General features: G+C 33.9%; 2 protein-coding genes and 1 non-coding gene across 4 annotated transcripts in view; 2 read left to right on the forward strand and 1 right to left on the reverse strand.

The window, feature by feature from the left end:
* Positions 1 to 2,815, reverse strand: part of LOC108904461 — a 21,246-nt gene extending 18,431 nt beyond the window's left edge. Inside the window, exons 1-2 of the mRNA XM_018707035.1 lie at positions 2,564 to 2,815; positions 2,117 to 2,366 (exon numbers count right to left, since the gene is read on the reverse strand). Coding sequence (XP_018562551.1) covers positions 2,117 to 2,366; positions 2,564 to 2,815 — 502 coding nt within the window. The remainder of the gene's footprint in view (positions 1 to 2,116; positions 2,367 to 2,563) is intronic.
* Trnap-ugg lies at positions 2,445 to 2,516 on the forward strand. The gene has a single exon. It is a non-coding gene; the product is annotated as a tRNA-Pro (tRNA).
* A 2,058-nt stretch (positions 2,816 to 4,873) lies between the features above and the next one.
* Positions 4,874 to 17,626, forward strand: LOC108904476 (RUN and FYVE domain-containing protein 2). 2 transcript variants are annotated; one of them, XM_018707063.1, is made up of 11 exons: positions 4,874 to 5,057; positions 8,150 to 8,328; positions 8,384 to 8,493; positions 8,555 to 8,762; positions 8,828 to 8,991; positions 9,044 to 9,350; positions 11,379 to 11,519; positions 12,535 to 12,632; positions 14,233 to 14,449; positions 17,127 to 17,351; positions 17,406 to 17,626. In XM_018707063.1, exons 1-11 carry the CDS (start codon positions 4,880 to 4,882, stop codon positions 17,529 to 17,531), a joined length of 1,953 nt encoding a protein of 650 aa, XP_018562579.1. In that variant the 5' UTR covers positions 4,874 to 4,879; the 3' UTR covers positions 17,532 to 17,626. The 2 variants fall into 2 exon arrangements, with proteins under 2 accessions (XP_018562579.1, XP_018562581.1); XM_018707065.1 differs by lacking the exons at positions 14,233 to 14,449; positions 17,127 to 17,351; positions 17,406 to 17,626 and having other exon boundaries at positions 11,786 to 12,605.
* The last annotated feature ends 865 nt before the right edge of the window (positions 17,627 to 18,491 follow it).

Consider the following 18,491-nt stretch of genomic DNA (forward strand, 5'->3'; position numbering starts at 1 on the left):
TATGATGCTTAAAGTAGCCTCATGTTTTGAAATGCTGTTTTTATATTGTTTACTTATAAGAGAAATGGACCGAGAAATTGAAGGGGCATAGACAAAGACGGATTGTCGGGGATTAAATTTTAGCTACCTGCTACAATTTAGTACAGTCCGATCGCACAAAGTTTTGTTAAAAGTAGACCTCATCTATACGGAAAATACATAATATAAAAATATTGAATATAAGCACCAGTACTACATTTATTTACGATTTGCATACATAATAAGCTTTTATTACTCTCTTTCATTTCTAAACAGACTATAGTGCGTCTCATAAGCGTATAAGTGGGAAATTCATGTTATTATTTTCCCATTTTAATTATTCTAATAATCGTAGTTAAAATGGAATTGTGTGAGGGTGTTAGTGACCAATCTGAAAATAGTAGTAAACGATCACATTTAACAGACCAAAAACAACAATCCCTATAAAAGAATTTGAGCGCGAAACCAGGGCATAATCTAAGGGTTAGTTATAACCGAAAAGGCAGTACTTAAAAAAAATTAGTTCTAAAAGTTAAAAAGGGCAGTTGCAAAATTTAATTGCTTGAAGTACTATGAAATTGAAATTTCATGAATACTTGTTAAATGCCGGTCCTCTACAAGGTTAATAAATAAATAAATGAATAAATAACATAAATTTATTGAAATAAAACAAGGACTATGTACTTTGAGTACAGTACATGAACATTTAAAATTAATAAACTCGAAAGGATATGAGAGTGGTAATATTCCTTAGATTATCCCCTACGCGAAACTGAGACATTTCGGTAAGTAAGTGTGGAAATGTGCAGTGTTTGTTAGAAGTGTTTAACGTGAGCTCTCTGGGAAATAACGGCGATTAGTAATTACACATGTTGAAAGTGAATGCGGATTTTTGGATAATGATTTACATTTGTTCGAGTTGCGACGGACAGGAGATTATTATGAGAACAAGGGAAGCATTTGGAAAAGTGGTTTGCAGCTATTTTGCCTCATATCGTACCAGATCTAGTGATTGCCATAGATAATACGCCTTACCATAGTCGATGACTACAAAAATTGCTAACGTCTCATGGAGAAAAGGAGAAATCATGGAATGGTTGAATGTGAACATATTGTATACAAAGACATGATGTTAAAAGTACAATTATTAGCAATTACGCAAAAAGAAAAAGTACATAAAATATGTAATGGATGAAATTGTTAAGTCTGCAGGAGGCGATTTATCGGGTAATTGTGAAAACATGGAATAAGTGTCTTATGCACGTTAAAAAAGAAGACCAACAATACAAATGTTGAAGTTACAATTTAATCACTGTCGAACCATTAGAAGCAGCAGAATCGCGTTAGTGATAGTGATAGCAACAACAGTAATTAATGATTTTACGAATACTTAATCCACGCAAAAATAGTCTATATTAAAAAAATATTACCTCCAAGTTTTATTACATTACCTGTTTTCGTGAAATAAAAAAAAATATATGACAAACCTCAATTATTTTCGTCAAAAGAAACGTAAGTGACATTTGGACAAACTTTTAATTAACACCCTATATATTTAATAATTTACGTAATTCTCTAAGTGATACGCCCATGGAATAGCATTCCCCACACGTCTTACCCCGCCGCGCGGCCTACATGATGACAATGAGTCACTGCGTACTATTTTGGACCTGGAATAACTATAATGAATTCTTTATCCGAATCACCCTGTATTTACACTGTTTCAGAGGTGTTAACATGATTTTATTTATTTATAATATCAAATATCTGCAATTTTTGTTAAAACGCATCCATCTATCTTATGTCGCGAAGCTTTGCCGTTTTGTCGAGCATATTTAAAAAATGAGAGTGGTATTTCTAGGCGATATTATTGACAAAAACAGGTGAACAAGTCAACAGTTGATAAAAATTGATAAAATAAACAGTAAACAAATTCAACGTGTCTTAATTTTCCCTTTTGTGTGTTTTATAATAATTACTTTAGAAATACGTTAGCTGAATATTTAAAATGTGAAAAAACTACAGTGTTCTCTACACCTATTCGAATTAAATCAGAAGATACAAGGTAGGTATTTCAAATATAAAAAAAATGACCAACCTGGAACTGGAGGCAGCTCATGAATTTTGTAATTTAACAGCCAGGAAAGGTTCCCATCTGTACAGTCAGATTCGATTCCACTATCAGAGCCTCTAGGACTTGGACTCACGAAGTCTCGAGATTCGTGTAGGTTTAGATCATGCTTGAAAATGGAACTTTGTGTGAATTCCTCGGTGTTCACATTATGCATTTCGGCTATAATATTGGGGATTTTATTGGACGTATCCCAACAGCCATTGACCAGAAGAACCTGTAAGTACATTTTATCTATCAAAAAATTTGCTACAACTATTTTTTTCAGTCATTAAACGAACAAGATTTGTATTGAGGCTCAGTGGTCTAGGGGTATGATTCTCGCTTTGGGTGCGAGAGGTCCCGGGTTCAAATCCCGGCTGAGCCCACTTTTTGCTCTTGAAATTTCAAATACTGTTTTACGTTTCAACATACCTCCGTGCCGCTTTCATTTTCGAAATTTTCTTCCTTTTTGATTGCAATCTGGGGAAAACTAGTGGCAACATTACAATTTATTTTGCGAATTTTCGTCGGCGGCTGGCCAGATGGGTGCAGAAAGGTTTGGGAAACGATTCTTCCGCTATCCAACGGGTTGTGGTATTCAATTTTTATGGACGGTTCGTAATATTCGAATTTGATGGGTTTTTGATCCACGCTATTTCGGACTATCAAATTACTGTTATTCATTGTATCTTAACTAGCGTCGTGCTGTTTTTACTTAAAAATGGACCTTGGGGTAACGCATTGAGAAACTGTTCACTTTTTCGGAGATAAATTGGTTAAAATATACCTAAGCGATAAAAGCGGTAGGAATAAGAAAAATACTAAGACGAACAATTCTACTTAATTTGACAGACGCCTGCTTTGCGAACTGTGCCTACTATTTTAAAATCTGATTGTTGCTGGTCATTGTTAAAATTTTGAAATTTGACAACTATCAAAATACTGTTTGGCAGTGTTTGGAAATGAATTATTACAATAGGAGTGTTAGACACTCCATAGATTGCAAATAGGTATTAATATTTGTTTTCGTCGAAATAAAATTGGATGAGATTTTGTTTTAGATTCATATTCCTTTTTATGTTATAAAATTGTATTGTCAAATACCTAAATAGATTTTATTTTATTTATCTACCAAACCAAATCAAATATGAAAACTCATATTTCATTTATTTGTTTGAAGTTAGATAACCAAAAAAGATATATATTTTTAAGAATTTAGTTATAAATCAAAAAATATCAAAATTATCTGCAAAAATATATTTTTTAAATTGTTGAATTATTGAAGTAGATAGATAGGTATATAAAAAATATGTATGGACGGCAATATAGTTTTAAGCTTATTGTGCAACGCCAAGCTGAAGAAAAAATATTTCAATTACCTTTTTAGGGGTAAGTTAGTAGTGAATTCACGTAATGTTTATAAAATAATCACACTCTCTCACTTACGTCAAAATCGTTCATTTTAGCTTGTAATACCTATAATGGGTCTCACTTGATTGCACTATGCTGTTTAAAGCTTAAAAACTGACTACTTGTGGCGCGAACAACCCCCCTGCTGGTTTTAGGGCGAATTATTATGCGCAGGACAACCCATTGAAATACAGGGCTATATTTTAAATACCAGAGTATCTTGCGCATATATGTTTATTGCGTTTTAGCAATTTTCGAAAGCTATCTGGACACAAAGAGAAATGATTTCTGTATTTATGAATACTGCATAGACTAAATGGGCTGGGTCATATATTGATAATAAAGGATGGGGCATAACAATTTTTTAGGTATAATTTTTAACCACACACAAATAACTTTCGTGACGAAACAAATTCGAAAGAAATTTGCAAAATAAAAATTTAAATTAGAGGTTGCCGACGCTAAGACCTGGAATAGGCTTTCCCGTATTTGTAAACTATTTTTTTTTCGTAATCAGCTAATAGATATAGGCACCTAAAGTTGTTTTCTTATTTTCCAAAAAATTTTCATTTTATAGTTACCTACAATGTTTTGATGAAGTTTGAAAAATATGTTGGAATCCAAAGAAAGTCTGTATTTATAAATTGATTATGAAAAACATATTTTACGCTTTGCACATACGCTTTGTACATGTGTAATGTAACCCTTTTAGAAATCCCAGTGTCGATAAATTTTTTTCGTAAGTTTCGTATATGTTCATAGAATTTTCTAATTTACACGGGGTTGAAATTAGAAGAATTGTATGTATTAATACGCATAGTTTGGAAAATTCAATGGTTTGCAAATGTTGTATCTACAGGAGGCCTATTTTTAAATAAATGATACGCCATTAACTAGAACAAAAAAACAATACCTACAATATTTAGAATCCATTTTAATGCAAAACCATTTTCAAGAAAATCTTCATTTTTATCTCTTAAATTTCTAATTTTTGAAAGTTGTAGCCATTAGGTAGAAGAAGTGTGAAAATCTTTGTAATACCTACCTACCCAGATCACTTTTTGTTGAAACGAACTAAGTATGTAATACAAATTTTATTGTAATTTGTAATTATTCAATTTCTTAATATCGCAGATATGTTTTTGAAGTAAATAATGTAGTTCGTACTTTAGTAGAAAAAAGAATGCTATTATAGAGTTATAATAATAATTATTACAATTATATCCCCAAAAAGGATATGCTCTGCTTCTGCTCCAAAGGTTTGATGGTTGCATATGCAACGGGCCAGCTGAAAATGACAGCTCTCAAAAGAAATAAACAACCTGACCTGACTCAAAAATGGCTGCTGCTGGAAGTGAAGGTTCGCCAACAACTCCTTTAACACCATCCACCAGTTCTTTTAATTCCGAAAGGACCGTTTCAAGATCCCCATCCATCGGATCGGTGAAGGATTTCCAATGGCCAAGTTTGTTGGTGTCAAGACCAGAGAAAAAGAGATACTCTAGGAAATGTAAGGGTAGGTAAACAGATTTTATCTTTTTTCTTTTCGGTATTTATTTAAAAGGTTCTCGATATTAACTCTCACTTTTATTAACTACAATTTTGCTTAGAATTTTAATTGATTGAATTTGACCTGTATTAATATTTATGTAGCGTTTAAAAAACAGAGATTGAACTTTGATAAACTGGTGCATATCTAGACACCTCAAAATAACCTCATATTTTGTTTTTTTTTTAATTCTATAAATAATTTGAACGCCGTTGAATATTGTTTTGAAAACAATTTTCAATGTATCATAGTTTTACAAGCAGGTGGGACCATAGAACTACATTTTGTTCAAATCATGAGATTTAATAAAATACATAATTAATCTTGCTTGTAGCAATATCACCGGATAAAAATTGCACACTATATATACCTACGTGAAGTTTATAAATAAGTTAACAGATATTTATAACAACCCTGTTATTCCACCCCTCATCCCACTCCTGATTCCTCCAGAGCCAGCTAGATGGCCCACCCTGGGCAGGTTATTGATTTCCCTGCAAAATGTTCATGCTCAAAGTCAACCCTCCACAAAAATCAATGACATTCGTCTGTATGAAGACATGTTGCTAGTGGTGCAGTTATTGGGCAAAACAATACAGTTGCAGAAAAACTGAGCTAGTTTACGTAATGTGATTGAATTGTTTGGTAGAGTGAGAGTGACAGAAGAGCCGCCAATGAAAGTACAAGAGATACAGGAAGGAGGCGGAAATGCCATGGAACAAGAAATGGCAGGGGCCCAAGACACTATTTACTTGTGTAATTTTAGGGTGTCTGTCGACGGGGAATGGCTCTGTTTGAAGGAGTTGCAGGATGTCGAGTTCAACATGCAGGAATCAGTAACTAAGCCCCTGTCTTCTCCTTCCCCAGACGCTCCGATACACCCTTTCGGTATGACTCACTGTAGTTTTTTTGTTGCATTGCTCTGCCAGACTAATCCTAATATATTGCGCTGCGACTGTACAGTTTTTAATATTGCTCGCAAGTATTTTTTCCTCAAGTTTGTAGGACACAAAGCATAAAAAAGTAAATGGGCAAACATGTCTTTCATACATAAGGACTTATTTGTTAAAATGTTAAAAATTGTGCTCCTTTTAAATTGCGTATTTTTGCACATTCTGGTTGTATAATATTAAAATCACTAATATACAGGGCGTTCAATTACTAATGGGTCAAAAAGGGGGTATTGGTATTTTGTATAATATTTCGTCAAAAAACGTTTCCTTTCTGATATGTAGGGAGTTAAATTTGAAGAAATAAAAATTATTTTCAGGCGTAACACAGGCCTTTCACATGAGATACAATTTGATGTAAATACAAAAAATCAGTGGAGTTGAAACTTCATTCTTGGAGCCCTTTTTTGAAAAATAAATGTTGCGCCTCTGTATAAAGTAGAAATAATAATATATTTCAACTTTTTAATTACTTTTCGGTATACAAGTTTTATTTGTTGCATATTCTCTAAAACATAGTTCTAGAGAAAAATGTTCAACTGCAATTGAGGACAATAGAATATTTGGGTGTATTCACTTCTATTCAGATATTATTCATAGAAATAAGTCTATCTAAATCATAATAAAATTTATTTTAGTTACGAATTCAGTATAAAAAGTGAAGTTTAATTAAATTCGAATACCTGCCCCCAAATAGTCAGGAAAGATGTATTTTAGCAGCAAAAAAAGACTGAAAATTTGAAATATGTCATTATTACTACTTTACACAGAGGCGTAACATTTATTTTTCAGCTGCAAGAATGCAACTTGCATGCCAATGGTTTTTTAATTATACCGCGTTAATACTCTCCATATCAAATTAACAAAACATTATTTAATGGGTTTCTGAGATATGACTGAAAATAATTTAAATTTTTTCAATTTCAACACCCCATATTTACTTGGTCCATTGTTGACTGAGAATCCTGTATATTGTTATTATAAATTTTACAAATGCCTGATTACGTTCTATAAACTGACATTTCTAGCAATCAACTTCTTTTGTCAGACCACCCATTAATAAATCTCCAAGTTCATAAACACTTTTTATTTAGTCTTTTTTTTCCGTTACATTTTTTGGAAAACTTTTTTTATTTAATGCTTCACTTTTACCGGTTATGTTAATATTAACTGAAATATACTATTAATACACATGATATCTTATGTATATAATGTTTCTTCTTTTTGTAGTTTATAATTTGCCCTCTAAAGCTTTTGTTTAGATAGAAGTCGTATCTTAAAATTTAGTACTTACTACCACAATATAATAGAAATCAGTAAGGACATACAACTATGGTTGCCAATAACAATTTTTTAATCAACTTACAACATGGCTGTGTTTGTTTATGTCTATATTCTGGGTTTTGTTGATCATTTTTATCTGTATTAGTGAAGTAGTTTTCAGTTTTATTTGAGGTAAAATAATAAATCTATTTTGCATGAAAAGTTGCAAATAAGAACTGAGATGAATCTACTCCTTTTCAATATGGATGACTTGTTCAAGGTCACAATTCTTTATCCCCCTAAAATCCTATTCATAAAAAAGTGTATGTCCTTTTTGGTTTGTTATACTTTGCTACTACAATCTTATAGGTGCAATGTAACCTATAAAACATATGCCATATCTTAATCGTCATTGTTACTCAATGCCTACTAGTGCGTGATTGTAGATATTATGAAAGCACTACTCCACAGGCTATAAACCCATCGAGCATTGAACTACACCCCCAATATCTAGTAAATACATTTATAGGTTATATGTCACCCACTGTCAAAACATTTTGGTAGATAAGACATCCAAATAATTAAATTGTTCCTCGGTCTTCTCATCTATGACATTCTGATGAGAACTAATAAAATCTAAACCAATCAATGTCTGGTGATTCTCCTGAAGAATGATCTTAGCTTCTTGCTAGGTAGTGGAGGTGTAGTTCAATGCTGAATGAGGCATACAGCTTCCAGAGTAGTTGTTGCCAACAAATACTACAACTTGTTATGTCTATTATTGTTTGATGATTACGTATTAATGTTAAGTTAATAAATAACTGCTACAGCATAATTTTAACCTAGGTCGGGATCCGGTAGTAATAGAAAGGAGCAACCTGGTGAACATCAGCAAACTGGTCGTTAAAGAGTTAATCGAACAATCTCTACGGTACGGTCGAATGCTTGATTCTGACCATATGCCTTTACAGCATTTTTTTATCGTTCTGGAACATGTCCTGAGGCATGGCTTACGCCCAAAAAAGGTAACAGGCACCTACGGTAAAAATCTAACGTAAGTCACTGCATCGAAATTTTCAGGGCTTATTGGGACCTAAGAAAGAATTATGGGATATCTTACAAATGGTGGAGAAGTACGCCCCCGAAGCGCAGGATATCACTGCTAGCGTCAGGGATTTGCCTACAGTAAGGTCGGTTTTAACTGTAACGCGTTTCGCTTTACATTTGTGCTATGTGTAATAATTATTCCAGGACTCACATGGGGAGAGCTAGAGCATGGTTAAGACTGGCCTTGATGCAGAAGAAACTTGCAGACTATTTGAAAGTATTAATCGACCACAGGGATGAAGCTCTGGCGGAATATTTTGAACCAGACGCTTTAATGCTGAGTGATGAGGCGATTGTGATAATAGGCCTACTGGTTGGGCTTAACGTTATTGATTGCAATCTGTGCGTCAAGGTAAGATTTTACGTCAAACATGAAATATTAAAGAATTCCTTCGTCAGATAATATACATTTTCTAGGAAGAAGATTTGGATTGCCCGCAAGGCGTTATCGACTTTTCTCTATACCTCAGGTCGTCTAGTCACGTATCCAGCGATTCGAGCAACGATGACGAGCAGGGCGATCCGATGACGACCGTTTTGGATCAAAAGAATTACATTGAAGAGCTGAACCGACATTTAAAGTAAGTATGAACCCGTATCGATCTTTTTCTCTTCATTTTTATAACGCTTTAGTGCTACCGTGACGAATTTACAAGCTAAAGTGGAATCCTTGACGACAACCAACGCCCTCATGAAGGAAGATCTCGCCATAGCCAAAAACAATATCTTCGCGCTGTACGAAGAAAACAAAAAGCTCAGGCAAGAGTGTGGGAAAGATGTCTCTAATTATATCATGAGCACGAGTGGGATGCAGGTCATGACGGATGGGGATGGGGGCAGTGTAAATAAAGTGGTAGCGGTGGAGGTGGAGGAGCTCAAGCAACGGCTGGACGAAGAGAGGAAGTTGCGGCAAGAGGCTGATAATGAATTAGAAATACAGGTAAGTCTTTTAGAAAAAAAATCTGTGTAATAGGTAGGATTGTTCATACACAGGGTGTAAATTTGAATGGGGTCAAATATCATATATCATAAGTTTTTTTCCAATTCCGTTATGAAAAATTAATTAAAAAAAAAGATTATATAATTTTCATAACTCATCATTCGAACTTCAAACATCCGCGTGCAGTAGCAGTGAACACATACTCAATTAGGAGCTCTGGCATGCATTTCTGTCAAATTTCAGCTTTCTTGATTCATATACATGTTTTTTTCATTATATCTCAGAAATTTTTGCAATGAAGACACACAAACACACCGTACCGTCACTAAACAGTTAAATAAGTACCTTTATAATGTTATATACTTACATTATACAAGATAATTAAATATCACATTCAATTTTAATATAAAATTAAATTTAATAAAACACAAATCTGCACTATATAAATTCTATTTTAATTCCATTAAAAACAAACGCAAACACCTTGTAAACTGAAAACTAAAACAAATTAGCTTTGGCCATTTGTTTTCTGCCTGCTTAGTTGTCATAACTAAACACAGTGCTTAAAAATTTTTTATTAAAAACTGCAAATGTTTTTAAAAAATTTCAAATCTATCCGATTAGTAAGTACATATTGGCAAGTTGACTATAAATTTAAACCATGTACCTATATTCTACCCATTATATTAGACAACCTTTCCATATAACTTTTTTTGAGATTCTTAAATATAAGGGAGAAAAAAAATTAATAGGAATTACAATAATTTGGTTGTGATAGGTTTCCGCTCTATGCATACGTCTAGTTTTTTTTTTGTCGTTTTTTTGTATGTCAACTTTTTTCTGCCTGTCAGTTTGTTGTTAAATAGTTGTGTTAATGTGTCGCGAAATTTATATTATTGTTTGTTAAATGAAAATGTCTTATGGTCATGATTATAATGAGCTAGTAGATGTGCTGCTTATTTACGGAGAGTGTCATCAAAATGTGGATGCTGCTTCTCGCTTAAACGGAGACCACTCTCCGCGTCGAACCCAACTTCAGAAGTTTTATTGATGTTGTTCGACTTGCTAGAAAAACTGTTGAACATCATCGAAGGCATGTAGGAAGACAAAGAATAAATGTGAATGGGGAGGAAATTTTTAATTTTTTTAATGTTCATCAGCATTGACATAAAAAAGATCTGCTGCTAAGAGATTATTTTCTTATTTTATTTATTCTCTCTCTGCCACTCCATTTGTTTCATACAGTTCATTTAAAAAGGAAACACTGATAAGTGCACACATACAACCGAGTTTGGGAGCTGCCCAGTAACGGCGTAGACAAGAGTTTAAATATAGTTTTAAAAACGAATTATAACTAAAAAAATCAGTTAGTATTGTGGGGAACACCTACCCCTAAAAAACTAACCCCCATTTAAAGTTGCACACTGTGTAACCAGTGAAATTAGGGAATAAAAAATACTGATGGCAACTCTCATAAAACCCATGTCCGTCTTGTTTGTAGTATAGTTGTTACGATAACAATTGGAACCTGTGAATCTTAAAGCACAGGACCGTCTGCACTTCTCTTGAAATTTCTTCCTATGCTTTGCCATAATGTGTCTCGTAATTAATACCCGAATAGTTATTGGGCGAGTCCGGTATTGGTAGACCAGTCTGCCTGATGTAGAATCGACGGCACCGCGCTGGTCGTCAAAGCAAACCTGTATTGGTCCACTAGGTCGTAAATAATTTTTTGCATGGTATTCTATAATTAGTTTGGTGTCAAACGCAGTTCACTTGGCTTTGTCAGTGCAGTGGAGATCAGTGCTTGGCGTGGTATATTATTATTTGTTCATATCGAACCAGTATTCCGTAGAGTAGAGAACTGATATCGTAACCACTATATAAATAAGGATGCCAGGAATTTTATAGGAGAATCGCCATCTAGTATTTTAAAATCTAAGTTTGACTAATACATTTTCGGAATTTGAAATTGCCTAAAATACAACTGGATAAACGGAAGAATATATTTTCTTTATTTTATACCAGATGTGTTTGAAAGCTGAAATGGAAGTTGCCATGAAGCTATTAGAAAAAGACATTCACGAGAAGCAAGACACTATAATTTCGTTAAGGAGACAACTCGACGATATCAAACTGATCAACCTAGAAATGTACAAAAAGCTTCAGGTAATCATTTTTTATTGCAGGATATTTTTAGCAGCACATTAACAACCGCATTTTTTCCACCATTACGTTCTCCCGTGCTTTTCATCCATTCGATATTCATTCATTTATTTCCCGCAGTTCGTACATACTCCCTATCAGACGTGTTCTATTTTATAATACAAATTGTTTAAAACTTATAACCTGATTGGGGGTGAGCGAACTTTTTCGGTATTCCCTCCCATCTCTTTTGTCGCTTAACGGGGTGCTTAGTTATTGGCTGATTATAGGAGTGCGAAATGGAGCTGACGCAGAAGGGAGAAATGGTGAGTCGTCTCCAGGCCAAGGCTGGACAAATCGGCAAAATACTCAATAATCTCGAAAAGTACAATCACTTGTTGAAAGACGACAAAAAACAGTTGGACAGGAAACCGCCTGACAAAAGACAGGCTTCCAATTCCATTGCCAAAGCTGCTAACAAAGAGAACATTCCCAAAAATGTTCCCGTTGATAGCAGCATCGGCAGAGAGAGCTGTAGCAGTACCGAATCGGAGCACAAAGAACCGATGTCCTCGGATTCTACTGATTCTTTTGTTAAGCTCGACCTAGACTTGAAATCGGAGGAAGCCAAAGAGTAGAAACATGGATGTGACGTTGAAAATTTGATGATACTTCTAAAAAACAGTAATTTTTTATATCGGAAATTTTTTCGACAACTGTTTTTTCACAATTTATCCATGCTTCACTAGTTCTAGTCATTCTTGTACAAAAAACAGATGCTATGTTTATAGAAAGTGTCCAATTCACATTTTTTTTTTAATTTAGTTTCACGGTACATTTTTTTTTGTTATATTCTAACTGTAAAGCGTTGGACCTGAAACGATTTGATAACGATTGAGACTTTAGAGTGGTGCTGAATATACAAAAAATTCCTAACTGAGAGATTGGACACTTTTGAATTTATTTTTTACCGTGAATTTTTTATAATGGAATGGCGACTGTATCGAAGACTGAGAAATGCAGCTTTGGCTTATTTTAGGAATGCGAGGCATCTTTAAAACATAAAACCGAGTTAATATCCAAGTTAGAGGCTAAGGCGCAATCAATGACAGAAACGATACAAACTCTCGAAAATAAGTAGGTACTATTATTTTTTTTTTCATTTTTTTCTTTGAAGCGTAGTAGTTTCAATTAATAAAATCTAAGAAATTGTGCTTGAAAAGAATTAGACCTTCTGCTTTGTTATTATATAGAGGAATGGCATAGATTCAGGTCTTATCTCTAAAATTGCTTTGTAACAGTCGAGTAGCGTTTTTCAGTGAACTAGTAACAATTTTGACATCTGAGGTGACTTCCTAACCTAACATAACCTAATTTTCTTCTTAAGGTTTACCTGCCAGCGAACTAGTAACAATTTTGACATCTGAGGTGACTTCCTAACCTAACATAACCTAATTTTCTTCTTAAGGCCTACCTGCCAACGAACTAGTAACAATTTTGACATCTGAGGTGACTTCCTAACCTAACATAACCTAATTTTCTTGTTTGAAAAGAAACAACTGCATTCTAAATGTGCCTTTCTTTTGAAAATGACTCCTTTAGAATGATGTTTCCAGGTTAAAATTGTGATACACAGCCCGAATTATCAAAATTTGTATTATCGTAAATAATTCGAACATAATAGGTTAAGTTAGGTTAGGTTGTCCTAACACGGGACATATTTGTATCAAAGTTCTGCGATTTTTCAGCAGTCGTTTAAAAAAAATTTATCAGAACCTGAAGCTGAGCCATTCTTCTGAGTAATTACCATTATTTGACAAAAATGGTTGTGCTCGGTAGGAAATTTGTTTTTTGAGCTAAAATTATTGACTATGCAATTCAATTGAGATGTTTAATGGTGCAAATTTCCTATTAAAATACCAAACGTAAAATTTCCTTGCAAAATGATTGGAATAAAATATTTTATCTCTAACTATAGATATATAGTGATGTAGCTAGATGAGGTCATCAAATAAAATATGTAATGTACCTTGAAACACTATTTTGATCTATAAAGGTGGGGTACCAGCCCCAGTATTAAAATTAAAAATGTAAGACGCATATGAATAACGCTGTTTCGAGCTTCAAGCGAGCTTGGCGTATTTTTTATCTTACTCAAGACCACGGGAATATTGAGTGGGATCGAAAGCCACTATTAAGTATTACCTAGTAGTTTTACATGTATATGTGTGTATTTATACTGGAAATGTTGGCAAACCTTCACTACAGCAGCCGTAGAACTACATACAGACGTAACTGTACATCTTAGATAAATTTAACTAAGTGTTATATTCTTGTAACTGATTAATGGTGTGCGTTGACCATCTGCAGATATTGTCTGTGTCTATAAATATTAAGATAAAATATCTTCAACTGCAATTGCGCAAATTGTGACTTATTATAGTTTACCATTGTTTTTGTCGATTTTTTGCTTACATTAAATAAAATTAAATCGTAAGTGTGGGTTTTATTTCACATGTGTTCTTCCCCATTCTAACTTTTTCTTTAGTTTGTAGTCTAGGTTTGCCATTATTTTCCTTTATAAATATTTTCTTAGTATGATTTTACCTTTCTGTTATTTTGCACCACTTTATATTTCCTTCCCAGTTCTTGTGCACGTATTTTAATTTAGATGACCTTGAAAGCTACACACGGGGCCAAATTAACATTTTTACACGACCGATACACGTTTTTAAAGGTATAGGGAAAGCGAGTCGAGCCGCGTTACCGTAGAACAGATGAAAAGGGAAGTGGACATGCAAGCTGCTCAAGTGGAGGAGCAGGCCAATAATTTCGAGGGAGATTTGAAGGTGGAGAGGGAGTGGAGGATGTCGCTCCAGGACACCATGCAGCAAGACCGAGAACGGATATCGAAGTTGCAGACCGAGATCGGCCAGTTAAAGATTATCGCTCAGGTAATATACGAGAAAAATGAGGGCGTATTTGTTTTTTCTTTGAAAAAAATAACAGTGGTTGGAAAGATTGCCTAATATATACTTTGTAGTGAAATTAATGCGCCACTAAAATTGGGAACCAATTTTAAAGTTAGTTTTCTCATAGACAACTGGTCTGACTTTATTGATCTGTTTTTGATTTATAGGTTCATTCCTCAGTAATCATCGTGTTGACAAATAAACTTTTATTGAAATTTCAGTTTTCAGTGTGTCTATTAGTTTCTACTTAAAATCAAACTGTATTTCCATTTTTTTTTAATCAAAGTTTTTTTGATTCACGTCTTTGTATCTGTTATTAATCAATAATGTAAGATTTTTTTATTGGTCGCTGGAATCAATTCATTTTTTTTTCGAGATTTTCGTGCTCTTGGTAAAATCTTGTAGTATTCATAGTTTTTACGCAAAAAAATGTTTTCAATTTTAGACATTCATTATTACTACTACTCAAGTACAACAACTACTCACTACAACCACTACTATCGTAGTAATCGATGATGTCATCTTATAATAAATGAATTGTCAAACTTTTGACGTTGGTCGGACAGTCCGACACATTTGTTTCGAATGGCGTTTTCTAACGAAGAGATGACCGACATAGTCAAAGTCTTAGGAAGACAATTTGCGTGGGAGTGTACGCGTCTATGCGGAGCAATACCCAAATCGACGGGTTCCAGATTATCGGACATTTGCACGGATTGAAAGGAGTTTGCGGTAGACTGGGCAATTTGGTGTTCAGACCGTTGACCGTGTAGGTCGTCCTCAAGTGGCAGCCGTTGAGGAAGACGTTTTAAATAGGGTCGCTGAAGATCCAAATATCAGTACTCGCCGTCTGGCAGTGGAATTTAGTGTACCAAAAAGTACAATTAATCGAATCATAAGACAGCAGCTCCTCTATCCTTATCATGCGACGTCTATTCAGGAGCTTTTACCACACCATTTTGAGAGAAGACTTCAATTTTGCCCTTTTATTTAAGGAGCGCGGGCACATGATCCAAATTTCACCAGCCGAATTTTATTCACTGATGAAGCTGGTTTTACCAGAAGTGGTATTTTTAATTCACGTAATTTCCACCATTACGCAGAACAAATCCGTCATGTGAGGCGTATTCACCACTCAGTTGAAATTTCCAATAAATGTTTGGGCCGGGATCATCGGTGACATCCTTCTGGGTCCTTATGTCATGCCACGCCGCTTGAATAGCGAAAATTATTTAAATTTTCTGACGAATACCTTTCCGGTTCTAATGGAAGATGTCCCTCTCGATCTTCGTGCTCAGATGTAGTTTTTGCACGATGATGCTCCTCCGCACTTTAGTGCAAATGTAACTGCACATTTAAATAATACTTTTCCACACAAGCGGATCGGAAGAAGAGGGAGAGATGTTCCTGTCGAATGACCCCCCCCCAAAGTTTACGCTACTTCTGTGGAATCCCAGGAAGAATTATTATGGAGAATTCAAAACGAGGCGGACTTAATACGGAATGATCCAGAAATGTTGAGGAGGGCTCAATTGAATTTTAATCGAAGGATCCACTTATGCATCCAAGAAAATGGCGGGCATGTCTTTTAATTCATCTATCGTATCTTTGTAACTGTCATCCAGTTTCAATAAAGAAAATTATGTCTTTCCTAAGTACGTCTTTACATTTTTTGCGCATTAACAAAAAATAAATCTAATGAAATAAAATGATATTCAATCCGTCATCATGACGGAATTCATTTTACTTTCAATATTGATTCCTAGGTAAAAGAATTGGCATAATTATTAGAGAATGCCGCTTCTTGTGAAAGGACAGATTTACTGCGATACGTCTAAAATTGTTAAGTCACAACGAAACAGAAAATATTTTTTTGTGTAAAATCTATGAATGCTACAATAGTTCACTAAGAGCATAGAAATCTCGAAAAAGGACTGATGCATCAACAAAAAAAAAATGAATTGATTCCAGCGACCAATAAAAAAGTTCTGGTAATTCTTGTAAGAAGACACTCAAGAATTTACCAATTCCCAAGGCGGATGGACGCGGTTGCTTCAGCAAAATATGAGTCTTACTTAGGAACAAGTCCACAGCAAGTTTCATTAAAATCCGTAGTAACATTCTCCAGATATTACAAAAAAACATAATTTTTTTCAAGAACTTTGACAGTCAATAGCAGAGGAGCTAGACATTTTTTCTTAATGGAAGTTAGGTCAGATTGTCTTCTTTTGAGTCAAAGAATGTACCTTTTTGATCATGTGCTTATGAGGCATCCTGTATATATTAATCGATTCAGTAGTGGCATCTCATAAATAAAGACCAGTTCACTAAAATTGGAATAAAATCAAGTAAACTTGAGAAATCCTCTTATATTTCCAAGTTTATAAAATTCCCCAATAATCCTAGGTTTTCCAGATTAGTATACACCCTGTATATAGTTCACCTAAACTAAGGTCAATGTCAGAGGTCATTGAACTCTGCTGAAAAATGAAATTTCAATAAAAATTTCAACCTCACTAATTTCTGAAGAATAAGCAAACCTCTAATTAAAAAAATGATCTTCAAAAGTAGATTAGCCATTAGCGGCCCATTTTTTGTGGTGTATCAGTTTTACAAAGTGACAATACATAGTGTCGAATTTAATATGCGCATTGTCTAGAAATACGGCCAACTCCAAGAGGACTACTACACGTTGAAAGACCACTGCCTAGAGCAGGAACATACTCTCGAAGAATTAGGTTGCCAACTGAGAGACTCCAAGCTCCAGATCTCAGATTTGAAAGAAGAGATCAATAAAAATCGGCCCGAAGGTTCTTGGGTCAAAGACAACTCAGCCTCTAACTGTAAAGCGTGTAAAAAAGAGTTTAATTTGACGAGGAGAAAGGTTGGTCGTACGTGATGTTTGGAAATATTTCCTTTACATATTTCTCTATTTTAGCACCATTGCCGAAACTGCGGGGAGATTTTCTGCGCTGCATGTTCCGAAAACACGATGCCTCTGCCTTCTTTCCCCAAACCAGTGAGAGTATGTGATGATTGCAATATATTACTTATGACTAACTGATTTTAAGCCAAATATGTGATTGTTTGCGAATGCTTTTACGAGTACAATTTAATTATATATTAATATATATTTTAATACCAAATAAATTTATTTCAACAGGGTTTGGTGTAGTGAAATGAAACGGTTTTTTTAATGAATACTTTATTTTGTACTGTATAAAAAACCTATAATGTTAACGCTTGTATTATTACTAATGCATTTTATAAAAAAAAAGATCAAAAACTTGTAAATATCGAAAATATTATTAAAAAAATCTTATTTTTAGCGTGCACATTTCCCTATCGAGAAAAACATAACTTCTTAAAGAATATCAGCTCAAGTGTACAATTTACGCTTTGGCAATTATATTTAATATAAAACTGAATATTAACAAGAATAAACACTACATAATAGTCAACGATATGTTGGAATGAGATTTCTTCCAGCCTTAATCGTAAATGGACGGCATATATTCAATATAAAAATAATAATGGTATCAAGAATGAAATATATTAGGGGCATTCCACGCCCAATCGACCCCTTTTAACCCTGACCCCTTTCGATTTGGCTGAAACTTTTTTATTGTTTTCTACCCCATTGAAAACCTCGAGAATTTTTTCAAATTTTTTCACCCAACTCAAAAAAAGTTATGAATTTTTTAAATAAATAGCAAAATTAGCTTTTTTTTAATAACCATAACTTTTTCAAAAATTGAGTTATCGGGAGGTTTTTTTTTTTCAAAATTTTTGTTTTTAAATGTACTATGTGTATGAAAAAAATGGATAAAAATTATCTGGACTTATCTTCACTGTTTTTTTTTTCAATTTTCGAACAAAAACGAAAATTTTTGATTTATTTTTTTTATAAAAACATTTTTTATAAATCTTCAAATTTTTTCAGTGGTGTTTATTCGTTTTCTACTTTTTTTTTATTGATTGGAAAAAATTTTTTAATCTTTTTCAAAAATTGACATCAGGACTT

Source organism: Anoplophora glabripennis, unplaced genomic scaffold (genome assembly GCF_000390285.2).
Source record: "Anoplophora glabripennis isolate ALB-LARVAE unplaced genomic scaffold, Agla_2.0 scaffold84, whole genome shotgun sequence".
Taxonomy (NCBI): domain Eukaryota; kingdom Metazoa; phylum Arthropoda; class Insecta; order Coleoptera; family Cerambycidae; genus Anoplophora; species Anoplophora glabripennis.

Coding starts and splice junctions, on each gene's coding strand:
- LOC108904476 (XM_018707063.1), top strand. CDS start 4,880: ATGGCTGCTGCTGGAAGTGAAGGTTCGCCAACAACTCCTTTAACACCA. Junction 8,763..8,827: donor ATTGCAATCTGTGCGTCAAG/GTAAGATTTTAC, acceptor TACATTTTCTAG/GAAGAAGATTTGGATTGCCC. Junction 12,633..14,232: donor ATACAAACTCTCGAAAATAA/GTAGGTACTATT, acceptor ACGTTTTTAAAG/GTATAGGGAAAGCGAGTCGA.